Source organism: Manis pentadactyla, chromosome 12 (genome assembly GCF_030020395.1).
Source record: "Manis pentadactyla isolate mManPen7 chromosome 12, mManPen7.hap1, whole genome shotgun sequence".
Taxonomy (NCBI): Eukaryota; Metazoa; Chordata; class Mammalia; order Pholidota; family Manidae; genus Manis; species Manis pentadactyla.
Window position 1 is genome coordinate 68,507,325 of NC_080030.1, and position 12,603 is coordinate 68,519,927.

General features: G+C 33.7%; 1 protein-coding gene across 3 annotated transcripts in view; it reads left to right on the forward strand.

Moving 5' to 3' along the window:
- The window catches only part of TBC1D32 (TBC1 domain family member 32), a 199,884-nt gene that overhangs the window by 37,956 nt on the left and 149,325 nt on the right, over window positions 1-12,603 (forward strand). For all 3 annotated transcript variants that reach the window (XM_057489307.1, XM_057489308.1, XM_057489309.1), the window contains exons 5-10: window positions 5,882-5,950; window positions 7,845-7,970; window positions 10,408-10,486; window positions 10,628-10,731; window positions 10,826-10,887; window positions 11,591-11,735. In XM_057489307.1, the coding sequence (XP_057345290.1) occupies window positions 5,882-5,950; window positions 7,845-7,970; window positions 10,408-10,486; window positions 10,628-10,731; window positions 10,826-10,887; window positions 11,591-11,735 (585 nt within the window). The remainder of the gene's footprint in view (window positions 1-5,881; window positions 5,951-7,844; window positions 7,971-10,407; window positions 10,487-10,627; window positions 10,732-10,825; window positions 10,888-11,590; window positions 11,736-12,603) is intronic.

Sequence of the window (12,603 nt, forward strand, 5' to 3'; positions counted from 1 at the left end):
ATGGCAAAGATCATGGATAAGGACAGACTTTTAAAAGCAGCCAGAGAGAGAAATAAGATCACATACAAAGGAAAACCCATCAGGCTATCATCAGATTTCTCAGCAGAAACCTTATAGGCCAGAAGGGAGTGGCATGATATATTTAAAGCAATGTAGCAGAAGGGCCTCTAACCAAGAATATCTGGGAAGATTATCATTTAAATTTGAAGGAGGGATCAAGCAATTTCCAGATAAGCAAAAGCTGAGAGAATTTACCCACCACAAACCATCTATACAGTGTATTTTAGAGGAACTGCTATAGATGAAAGTGTTCCTAAGGTTAAAAAGCTGTCACCAGGGGAAATAAAACCACAGTAAAGGAAGTTGAACATGTAATTACTAATCAGATGCAAAATCAAATTAACTACCCCCATAGTCAATCAAGAGATAGAAAAAGAGAGCAAAATATGATACCTAATATGTAAAGAATGGAGGAGGAAGAAAACGGGGGGAAAAAAAGAACCTTTAGGTTGTATTTGTAATAGCATACTAAGTGAGTTAAATTAGACTGTTAGATAGTAAGGAATTACCCTTGAGCCTTTGGTAACCACAAATCTAAAGCCTACAATAGTAATAAGTACATAACCTATTGATTATCACCCTAAATATAAATGGTCTGAATGCACCAATCAGAAGACAAAGAGTCACTGAATGGATAAAAAAACAAGACCCACCTATATGCTGCCTACAAGACAGTTACTTCAAACCAAAGACATACACAGACTGAAAGTGAAGGGATGGAAAAAGATATTTCATGCAACTAATAGGGAGAAAAGAGCAGGAGTTGCAGTACTTGTATCAGGAATAAACCTACCCAAGAAGGTGAAAGACCTATACCATGAAAACTTCAAGACATTCATGAGAGAAATTAAAGAAGACACCAATAAATAGAAATACATCCCGTGCTCATGGAGAGGAAGAATTAATATTGTCAAAATGGCCATCTTGCCTAAAGCAATCTACAGATTCAGTGCAATCCCTATGAAAATACCAACAGCATTCTTCAACGAACTAGAGGAAATAGTTCTAAAATTCATATGGAACCACAAAAGACCCCGAATAGCCAAAGCAATCCTTTTGAAGGAAGAATAAAGCTGGGGGGATTATACTCCTCAACTTCAAGCTCTACTACAAAGCCACAGTAATCAAGACAATTTGGTACTGGCACAAGAAGAGATCCATAGATCAATGGACCAGACTAGAGAGCTCAGGTATAAACCTAAGCATACATGGTCAATTAAAATATGGTAAAGGAGCCATGGACATACAATGGGGAAATGACAGCTTCTTCCACAAGTGATGTTGGCAAAACTGGACAGCTACATGCAAGAGAATGAAACTGGATTATTGCTTAATCCCGTACACAAAAGTAAACTCAAAATGGATCAAGGACCTCAATATAAGTGTAGAAACCATAAAATTATTAGAAAAGAACATAGGCAAAAATCCTCTTGAATATAAACTTGAGCAACTTTTTCCTGAGCATCTCCTTGGACAAGGGAAACAAAAGCAAAAATGAAGAAATGGGACTACATTATGCTAAAAAGCTTCTGTACAGCAAAGGACACCATCAGTAGAGCAAAAACCATCCTACACTATGGGAGAATGTATTCGTAAATGACATATCTGACAAGGGGTTAACATCCAAAATACATAAAGAACTCACATGCCTCAACATCCAAAAAGCAAATAACCCTATTTAAAAATGGGCAGAGGACATAAACAGACACTTCTCCAAAGAAGAAATTCAGATGCCCAACAGGTACGTGAATAGATGCTCCACATCACTAATTAGCAGAGAAATGCAAATTAAAACCACAATGAGATACCACCTCACACCATTTAAGATGACCAACGTAGAAAAGACTAGGGAACAACAAATGCTGGCAAGGATGCAGAGAAAGGGGAACTCTCCTTCACTGCTGGTGGGAATGTAAATTAGTTCAACCATTGTGGAAAGCAGTATGGAGGTTCCTCAAAAATCTAAAAATACAAATACCATTTGACCCAGGAATTCCACTCCTAGGAATTTACCCCAAGAATGCAGAATCCCAGTTTCAAAAAGACATATGCACCGCTATATTTATCCCAACACTATTTACTATAGCCAAGAAATAGAAGCAATGTAAGTGTCCATCAGTAGACGAATGGATAAAAAAGATGTGTTCATATACACAATGGAATATTTAGCCATAAGAAGAAAACAAATCCTACCATTTGCAACAACATGGATGGACCTAGAGGCTATTATGCTCCGTGAAATAAGCCAGGCAGTAAAAGACAAGTACCAAATGATTTCACTCATCTCTGGAGCATATGAACAAAGGAAAAAGTGAAGGAACAAAACAGCAGCAGACTCACAGAACCCAAGAATGGACTAACAGTTGCCAAAGGGAAAGGGACTGGGGAGGGTGGGTGGGAAGGGAGGGGGAAGGGGAATAAGGGCATTACGATTAGCTCACATAATGTAGGGGCTTATGGGGAAGGCAGTATAGCACAGAGAAGAAAAGTAGTGACTCAGTAGCATCTTCCTATGCTAATGGACAGTGATTGTAGTGGGGTATGTGGTGGGGAATTGAGAATGGGGTGAATCTAGTAACCACAGTTGCTCTTGTGATTGTATATTAATGATACCAAAAAAACCCATATAAAGTGAAAAAAATATGTATTGGGCACATGTTATATGTAGTATTGTTAGGCGCTGCAAAACTTCAAAGATTATTCAGATATGCATTATTCAAGGAGCTTACTTGAAATAGTAAATAAGCAGTATATATGTATAAAAGAGTTGTAAGGTAGAAAGAATATGAGAATTGCAAAGAAATTATAACGAAGAATATCAAAGCTATAGAGGAAAATATTTCAGACAAGTGAATGGACAAAAGCTCTAAATCAAAGAATATAGCATATCCAGAAGCTGTGATTAGTTTATGTGAAGAGTTAGAAGAGTTTGTCAGAAGTAAATTGGAAGGGTAGATTAAGACCAGATGATGGAGCAAGAACAAGGATTATATCTTAATCATTATTTATAGTTCCTACCCATAAAATCTTAGTACCTGGTACATAATATGGATGTGACACATAGTAGATGATAAATATTTGAGGAATGAATGTATGCATTCAGAAGTAAGTTGGATTGCTTTGTAAATAAAGGTAAATGATTTTAGGTTTCTGAACAGGAAAGCATATGTCAGGGAGATTTACCCGACAGTTGTGTGCAGAACGGCATGAAAGGGGAAGAAAGTGGATGGAGGGAGATAAGTTGGCAGGCTAACATGGTAGTCAAAGTAATAAGTAATTAGGGCCTGAACTGAAGAGGCTCTGTAGGCATAAACGGGGATTGATATCAGCATTATTACAGAGGTAGGATAGCTAAATTTGATTATTGAAGTGTTTTGATCAGAGTAATACAAAGAGGGAATAGAGTTAAATGTCTAGCTATGTTTCAAGCCATTGTGGCTAGAAGACTGGTGTCAAGAACCATAGCTGGGATTAGGGAGGACAGTCAGGTGTGGAGAGGAAAGTGGTGAGATCATTTTATTTCCTTTGCTTTGCTTTTTCCTTTCCTTTCTCCTTTTTTTTTTTCTCTCTTATATTGGATTTTAAATAGTAGTAAGGTATCTCAGTAGTGTAACAAGTAGTTGAAAATGCAGATGCACTTGGTAGAAAGATTGGGGATAACACAGTGAATCATCTGTGCAGAGGTGTTACTACTCAAGCCACCTAAATAAGTGAGACCTTAGGAAACATTTTCAGATTTATTTATATATATACACTATAACCCAGGTATATATTTACACATATACATAGAAGTATATATGTATAAAAGTATATATGTGTGTGTGTGTGTGTGTGTGTGTGTATATATATATCCTGTTGTCTTTGTCTATATATTTTTCCATTAAGCAAGACAGCTGTGTTCATACACTTACATTTACTCTTGTTATAAATCTTAGTACTTTAACTACAATATAATGGAAATTCAAAATTAAAGCTCTATTTAATTTATAGTACTTGAAAACATGAAAAGACTTCTCAGTAGTTGAACTGAATACTTCTAGAAAAGAGAAAAGGTAGGACATTTTTATAAGAAAATTTATGTTGGGTGATATATGCTGTTTTGGGTTTATTATGGAGTGGCTCTGTGTATCCTGTATTTTCTTAGGGACATGCAACACGGAAAGACTGGCTTTCGGGATATTCTTGTATTAAACTGTGTATTGAATGCCTACTGTGCATCAGGTACTATCTCAGTATTGGGAATACTGTAGTGAAAACAATGAAATTCTAAGTGACAGGAGGGCGACCATGCAAAGTTCTGGAGGAGCATTGTCAAGTGGAAGGAATGGCAGTGTCAGATATTCTTAGGCCAGACTGAACATGGAATCTTCTAGGGATAGAGAAAAGGACAGGTGACTGAAGCCTGGATGGCAGAGAGAAGAATGGTATGAGAAAGGGTTAGATAAGTAGGGGCCAGATCATGTAAGGGGCCAGATTTTGTATTCAGAGTAAAGAAGTCTTTTGTGGGGTTGAAGTAAGGGAGATGAGGGGATTTGATTTATAATTTTGAGACCCCTCCCCCCCCACATGACTTTTGCTAGAGAATGGATGGTGGGGTGAAATAGGGTAGAAGAATAAGGGTAGATGGAATAAGAGTAGAAGAAGAGATACCAGTTAGGATGGACTGAAGTAGTTTAGAGTTGGTGATGTTGTTGACCTAGCATTTTAGCAAGGAAGTGGTAATGGGTAGTTAGGCTACAAGAAATTGGGGTTGCCCTTCAGGAGTTAATAATGTTCCTAAGAGAACATGAGAAAATGAGAGAAAGTGAAGAATCAAGATTGACTCCTGTATTTGACCTAAGTCAAAATTTAGGGCAGTAGTGTCATTTACCAAAATAGAGATGTTTGAGGGGGGAGCATGTTTGGAATAAAACCAAGAATTCTATTTTGGACATGTTAAGTTTGAGGTGCCTATTAGACATCCAAGTGGAAATGTTGAGAGGATAATTATATATGTAACTTTGGAAATGAAGGGCCTGCTGTAAATCTTGAGTTATTGTGATATGCTTAAAGATCTAGATGAGAGCACCACAGGAGAGAGTATAGATAGTAAAAATGTGGATAAGAATCCAGTTCTGATAGCTGGGTGAGTTGGAGAAGTTAATTAACTTCTTTGTTTTTATTTTCCTCGTATTTCACAGAATCATTGTGAATTGAGATAGGGCTTGTTACATAATATATAATAAATGAAAGCTATTGCAATTTTATTTTTAGATGGATATTTTAGATAAAACTCTTATTTGAGCTGACTTTGGCAAGAAGACGACCCTTACCTTTCCTAAAATAGTTTTTGGTTTGCTGTTAACTTTTTAGATGAAATTTTTTACTTCAGGAATTTTTCACCAAAGAGAAGGCATGGAGAAAGGGTAACAAAAGTACAGGAAAGAGAAAGAACAAGAAAGTTCAAGCTGCATTATAGCTTTTCCTAGGGTACTATTTATTAATGCCTTCTTTTTTATGTTGTTTTATGTTTGTTTCATTCATCTCACATTTTTGAGTACAAAACATTTTTGCTCTATGTCTTTTCAGTCTTATAATCTTGTATACATTGCAATTGCTCAACAAATAATTTCCATATACATGAAGGTACACTGTTGTGCTGGGACATACAGTTCCCATTTAAATGCCTCAGGAAACAAAAATTCAAAGTTTGCTGCCAAATTGAAATAGATCGTTCCCTTCTGTTCAGAATGTATTTTGTGCTAGGAATTACATTAAAAGAATCATTTATAGCAGTACTTCTGAAGTTTACTAAAAAGTTGTTCTATCAATTGTGTTACAGAGTTACAAACTTTGTCAAGGAAAATTACAATTGATTTTAGACCACTTGGATCCTGCGCAACCTAAAGAGGTAAATTTAAAGGAGAGTTTCAGATCAGGTTCTCTTAGGGGCATGTGTGTGTGTTTATTTATAATAAATCATAATCAGGAGCAGCTAGACTGCTTCTTTGGAAGATAGGCTTTTATTATTATGGCAGTCTTAGACATACCCCTGCTAGACTTTTCAGCCTTGAAATGAAAGGTCACAGAAGAAGGAAGGCTCTTAGAGACTTGTCATGTTTACAAGAGGAGATTTTTATTACTCATTTCAGTTTTGAAGGGATGAAGTTACAAGCCGTTGTGCCCCAAATTTTTCCTTCACTGTTGCTTTGGATGTGTTATTTTAGTGATTTCTTTGAAGAAAAGGTATTCATTTAATGTTTTTTCTACTTCTGGAAAATATGAGCAACTTTGACACATACATTCATTCATTAGAAAAATAATTTCTTCAAAGTTCTATTGAAGAGTGCCTGTTTATATTTTAAAATATTATAATCGTTATTGTTTACAAAGTTTTATTTCACTTGAAAGTCAGTCTTAAATAAAAAATGTTATAGGATTTTTGAAGTACCTAAGAATTTGTGTATATTTTGGCATTTGGTCTCAATTTTTGAAATAGTTTTTCTTCAGCTTTTCATTTTAAACTAAATGAATTTACTGTTGGTGGTTTTCCTTAAAAAAAAATAACTTTTTTACTGGCTTTTTGATTTTTTATTTACTTTCTAAGTTCTTAATAAATGTGATGTTTCAAGAGATACTGGAAATAGGACTTGACTTTTATGTTAGAACAGTCTCATTGTCTTGAGTTTAAGTGGATTATTTGGAAATCTGTACTTGGTCAGAAACTTTAATTCTTCTGCAGGTAGTAAATTCTTAGTGGGATTTTGTACTAAAAATGGAGAAATTAATGTTTGTAAACTTGCTCCATAGTTCCCCTAATCCCTATCATAAATAAAGTTATATTTAGGAGTTCTTCTTTTATATGAATATAAAGGCACTTTTAAATGTATTCTGTATTTTTCAGCTAGAACTTGATACCCTGATTCAGAGTATGGTTTCCTGAGGTCTTAGCTCTTTTCTTTGTTTCTTCACCTTTTTTTTTTTTTTATTCCTGGGCTTCAGTTGCTTCAGCTGGAAATCAACCAGTTTTGAGAAACAGGTTGGAATCAGTGCATTATTTATTACTCACTACACTAGTTTATTATTACTATGCCACTTGGAGAGTGAGGTGAGGGGAGATGCTTTGCTCCATTCATGACTGGAGTAGAGCTACTCTCCACTGATGTCTTAGGTCATACTGTTTTGAGTGAATTCTGATTGGATTTTGAGAAGAATGAATGATTAAGAAGTAAGTTTTCTGTGAAAATACAGAGATACAATTTTGCATAATGTTGAATTACTTTTTTCTAATTCAGTGGTTAAGAAGGTCAGGAAATACGGTGTAGCAGCAAAAACAAGTCCCAGTTGTTTTGCAAGAATTGTTCATATATCCTGGAATGGGAGTGCCTCCCCGGGGCATCTCTGGGCAGTGTTTAAAATCAAAGCACTCAAACTTTAGGACCAACCGTGGGGGCCTTCTCAGGTGGGGTAGAGTCCGTGGGATGGAGCCATGGGAGAACCTTGCCCTGGTGATTTAGATTTGACCACCGTCCTTCCTCCTCTTCCACTGAAACATGTCGCCTAGAATCTTATAATACGCTTAGAGTTTTAATTTTTGATTTTACATAAAATAAACTTCCCCCCTTTTTAAAATATAGTTTAAAAAATGAGTTCTCAAAAATTGCTTTGTAAAAGGAGATCTGATTCTCATTAATTGACTATTTAAAGCAATTATCCAAACTCTGCCTTTCAGTGTTATTAAAGATTTGAAGAATTGATATTATTCTATTGGCTGAGTATTAATAAAAATATTTTTTAAATTATAGGTGAGATATGAAGCCTTGCAAACGTTATGTTCAGCTCCACCATCTGATGTTCTCAACTGTGAAAATTGGACCATTCTTTGTGAAAAACTGACAGTGTCTCTTTCAGATCCTGATCCTGTGTTTAGTGTAAGGAAATGCTTATAGAAATATTTAAAAATTTGTTTTTCTGTCATTCTAGAAGAAAATGGAATATGCTAATTTTCCTTAATAATAGCTCATATGGTCATGGAATTTCAGTTCCAGCTTTAGAATTGTTAATATTCTTTAAAGGAGTTAACTTAATATTTCATGAGATTCAAAGTATGGCCAATATGCTTCATTGCCAAATAAAATATACAATATAACATCTGTTAATCTTGTAAAGGGATGTCTAAATATTTGTGTTGTTTTTGAATTAAGAAAAATACTTTAAAGGAATACTTAGTGTTTTTGAGAGAATTCATTGTACGTGAAAATTTTAACTTAAAATGATTAGACTTCTAAAGGTTCATAATCATTTTCCTTACACATTTAAGTGTTCAGAGATTGCTTAATTCCTCAAAAAGTTAGGCAACTATAAAGCTAAGAGTTGAGAATATCACTGAGACAAATTATAAAGCAAATATAGAAAATTCCAAAAATTGTAAAATTATGAAGCCAATAAGGAAATAATTAAATGTAAAAAAGAAAAAAATAATTCACATAACTTCTCCGGAACTCATATTATGTAAGTAAGACTATGGTAAATAATTCTATGGATAATATTTGTGATATGAATTAAAAAAATCTTGACTGTATCCCAGCATCACATGTTGTTAATATAAATAGTTTTTTTTTTTTTTAATGAGGATCTTTTTCTTCATGACTGGTATATTAGTAAAAAATTTGGCTTTAAAATTTATAATATGTCTTACAGAATTTTAGGCATTAGTGCAAGAATTCCATTTTTCTAACTGTTTGACAGCTGTATCTTGAATACCTACACTGTGCATCATTGTAGGTTAGATGTTGGGAATATACTCTGAATAAGACAGAAGTCTTTGCCTTTATAGAACATACCTTCTAGTAGAGGAGACAGACAGTAAACAAACAATTCTTAAAAAAACTCAATATATTGTACTGGTAAACACAAGTGGTTTGGAAACAATGTTTGTTACTTTTTTAAGGGAGAGAAAGATGTTCAGTTATCTACTATCTGGATGTAGTTCAATGTACTAACACCAGAGGGTGATGCAGACCTCTGTAAAAATTCAGTGATTCAAAAACTTCAAAGGGGGAAAAAGATATTTCAGCATCACTTTTAATATTTCAAGGCTCTCTAACAGGAAATACAATCGTATATTTTTCTTTGTTTTTCCTTTACTTAAAGACAAAATAATAGCTAGGTAAGTTTCCTTTAATTACTAAAAAACAATTATGTAACAACTTTAAAAGCAGCAAATGTCATAATGGGTTAGTATAAGGGGCTTTATTTAGCCATTCCAGATCATTATGCAGCAAGAGTAGTGTAAATACTTAAGGCAATAGAATTGGAAGATTATGTTGTAGATGAGAAATGGTTAAAAAAAAAACAATCATTTTGGAGTAAAGAACATTCCTTTTGTTTTTTCGAATTTATACTCAATCCAAATTTCTTGTGTTTGATTCTGTTTCTTCATTTCCTGTTCTAAAGGACTCTTACATATAACTGATTGAAGCCTATAGTGTTTGAAACGTGACAGATACTTACCAGTTTCTACAAGTATAAAAAACAGAGTTTCCAAATTATATAATATCCTGTGTTCAGTAGGAATTTCTTTGTGTTATTAGAAGATATCTGTAGTCACTTGGGTAGTCATTTTTTTCTAAGCATATAATCCTAGCATTTGCTATAGGCAAGGTTATTAGTTTCTTTTTCCCCAGAATAGAACATTGGAGGGAATTTTATATTATTTAATGGGAAGTTGATTAGGATCAGTCTCATCACAATATTAAAGTTGGTATGGTTAAGATGACAATAACTCACTTTTTAAGGTGATTTGAGTACCAACTAGTGCCGAAGTAATGTTGTTAACTACATCTGTTATCTCATTTAGTTCATTTACTTTGTGATAGTTCCTACTTTAAGTTTTAATGTAAAGTTTTGAAAATATGTAATATTTTTCTTGGGAGTAGGCAAAATTATTAGATTCCTAAATGTTTATTGAAACTTACTTAAGTAAGAAATTAAAAAAAACAAAAACAAATGTTGAATTTACAAACAGGTGGGTTTTTGTTTATTTTGTTTTTACATTTACTATTCCTATTACCTTATTTGATATTTTTTACATTGTACCTTCGTCTGTCAAACCTCCCCTATCCCCACGTCTGTATCTGTTACCACCAGATTGTACAATAATAAACTGCTTTCTTAGATTTACTGTTAGTTTTGGTCAGTTTTACTTTTTTGCCCAGACAACACAAGAATGTGCCCATTTTTATAGGTAAATTTTAAGCTTCTGAATGGTTTCTGTTTATTTTCTAACTTTTTCACTATGAAAAATGATTCTTTCATGTCTATCTTTGTAAGAATATTGGCTGCAAATAATTTGTTTCATTTCTTTAGGATCGGATTTTAAAATTCTATGCACAGACATTTACACTTTCGCCGTTACATATGACCAAGGAAATTTATACAAGCTTAGGTATGTTTATTAAATCATTTTTAGAAATGTTTTTGCTCTTATACTTAAGAAAATGGATAGGAAATAACTTTTAGAAATCACTTTATAATTATAATTTTATATATACAATAAACATAATCTAATTTTACTTTTTCTTTCCAGCTAAATATTTGGAGCTATACTTTCTGTCTAGAGAAAATCATATTCTTACTCTTTCAGCTGGTATAGATACAACTAATCCAAATGTTATCCGCTTGCTTAAAAAGGTATTCATTTGCTATAGTATGGTTTTATTTTTATTTAAATAGTTCATATTTAAGAATTCTAATTTTTTGAGAACTGTTATGCACTGTTTTGTAGGTTCGTCTTCTAAATGAATATCAGAAAGAGGCTCCATCTTTCTGGATTCGTCACCCTGAGAAGTACGTCCCCTAATTTATGGCAACATAAAATACAGGGATGTTATTATCCCACACATCAAAAAAGAATAGTAAAGACAGTTGTAATTTATTTGATTGGGAAGGGATTAGTAAAGTTTATTTTCTAGCTTTTCATGTTTTGTATTTAGCTGTGTAGATGGCTCTGGGCAAGTATCATTTTACACCTTTTATTCATCACAACATAGTAAAAAAGAGGGGTGTAGCTCAGGTACTTTAATTACTGGTCTTTGCTGCTTTGGACAAGTTCTTTAAGTGTTCTTTAAACTTTTTCCATTTCAGTTCTAAAATTTTTAGTAAGGTTGTAAGAGCAACTGTGAGTCTAATATGGACAGTTTAAATTTGAGAGCCAATACTGAAGTAGAAAGAATGTAAGTTTTTAAAGCAGAAAAAATTGGGTGTGAATTCCACCTCTGCCATTTACTGAAATACAAAAATAAAGATTATTTAATCATTCTGTAAAATCAAAATATATCACCAGTACTATATACATACACTATATATATAATGTTTAGTATTTACATATTTTTTTACATGATTGTAAAACTTTTATATAATTTAATATATAAAGTACTTTATATATATCCATATACATATATATATACACACATATGTGTGTGTGCATATATACATATATATATAGGAAATAGCATTTTTTTCTAAAATCACTTCTTTTCCAAACCTTAAGGTATATGGAAGAAATTGTGGAGAGTACTTTGTCCTTATTATCAGTTAAATATGATCAAAGTCATCTTGTCTCACAAAAGATTTTGGATCCGATCCACTTTCTTGCATTGGTTGATACTAAGGCTGTATGGTTCAAAAAGTGGATGGTAAGGAAAAATGGAATATGTTTTATACCTTTCAGTTCATTGCTTTGTCATTTCAAAGAATACCAATGTCTGCATGTTTATTGGGTGCTTAAAGTTCAAATTGCTTTTGTGTGTGTTAATTCATTTAATTCTTACAGCAACTTACCAGATGGGTGGCATTATTACCCCATTTACAGGTGCAGCAACTGAGGCACAGAGAAATTAAGCAACTTGCTTAAGATCGTTTACCTAGTAAGTGGCAGAGCCAGAATAGGATATTAATTTGAATATCCATTAAGCTGAATGACCTACCCAAAATCTGGTCTTGTTTAGCTTCAAAGCTTCTTTAGTTTAAGCAGATGTGGTAGAACATAAGGATTCAGAGCCCATTTTTCTTTGACTTAGGAGGTATATCTGAAAATATCTCTTCATTTGCCTCTTCCTGGACCTCCAGTTTGGGAAATGTGTTTAATACCTTGAATTCTGGGCGTTTACAAAGGAGTGCATGACTGTCCTAGATTGAACCTTATATTAAGAGCATAGAGATCTTTATACTATTACCTTCCTCATCTGCTGTTGAATGAGAGTAGTCTGTGTCTGGCACTAGCAACAGCAGTACTGAACTGTGTTTTCACATCTTTGTCCTTCTCAACCTGCCTACTGGGCATTATGTATTTGTTAGAGTAGGGGAGGAAGTTGCTGGGGCCATGGCCGACTGTGCAGAGCAGCACCATGTTCATTTACTGCTAGCACAGTTTGAATACTAGGCTTTTTTTTTTTTTTAACTTTTATTGTCTAAACTGTATAAAAATGTCCAGCCCTTAGCTGTTACCTGGACTGTATAATGTATGTTTGATAAATGTTCAGTGTAGGGTAATCTGAACACTTT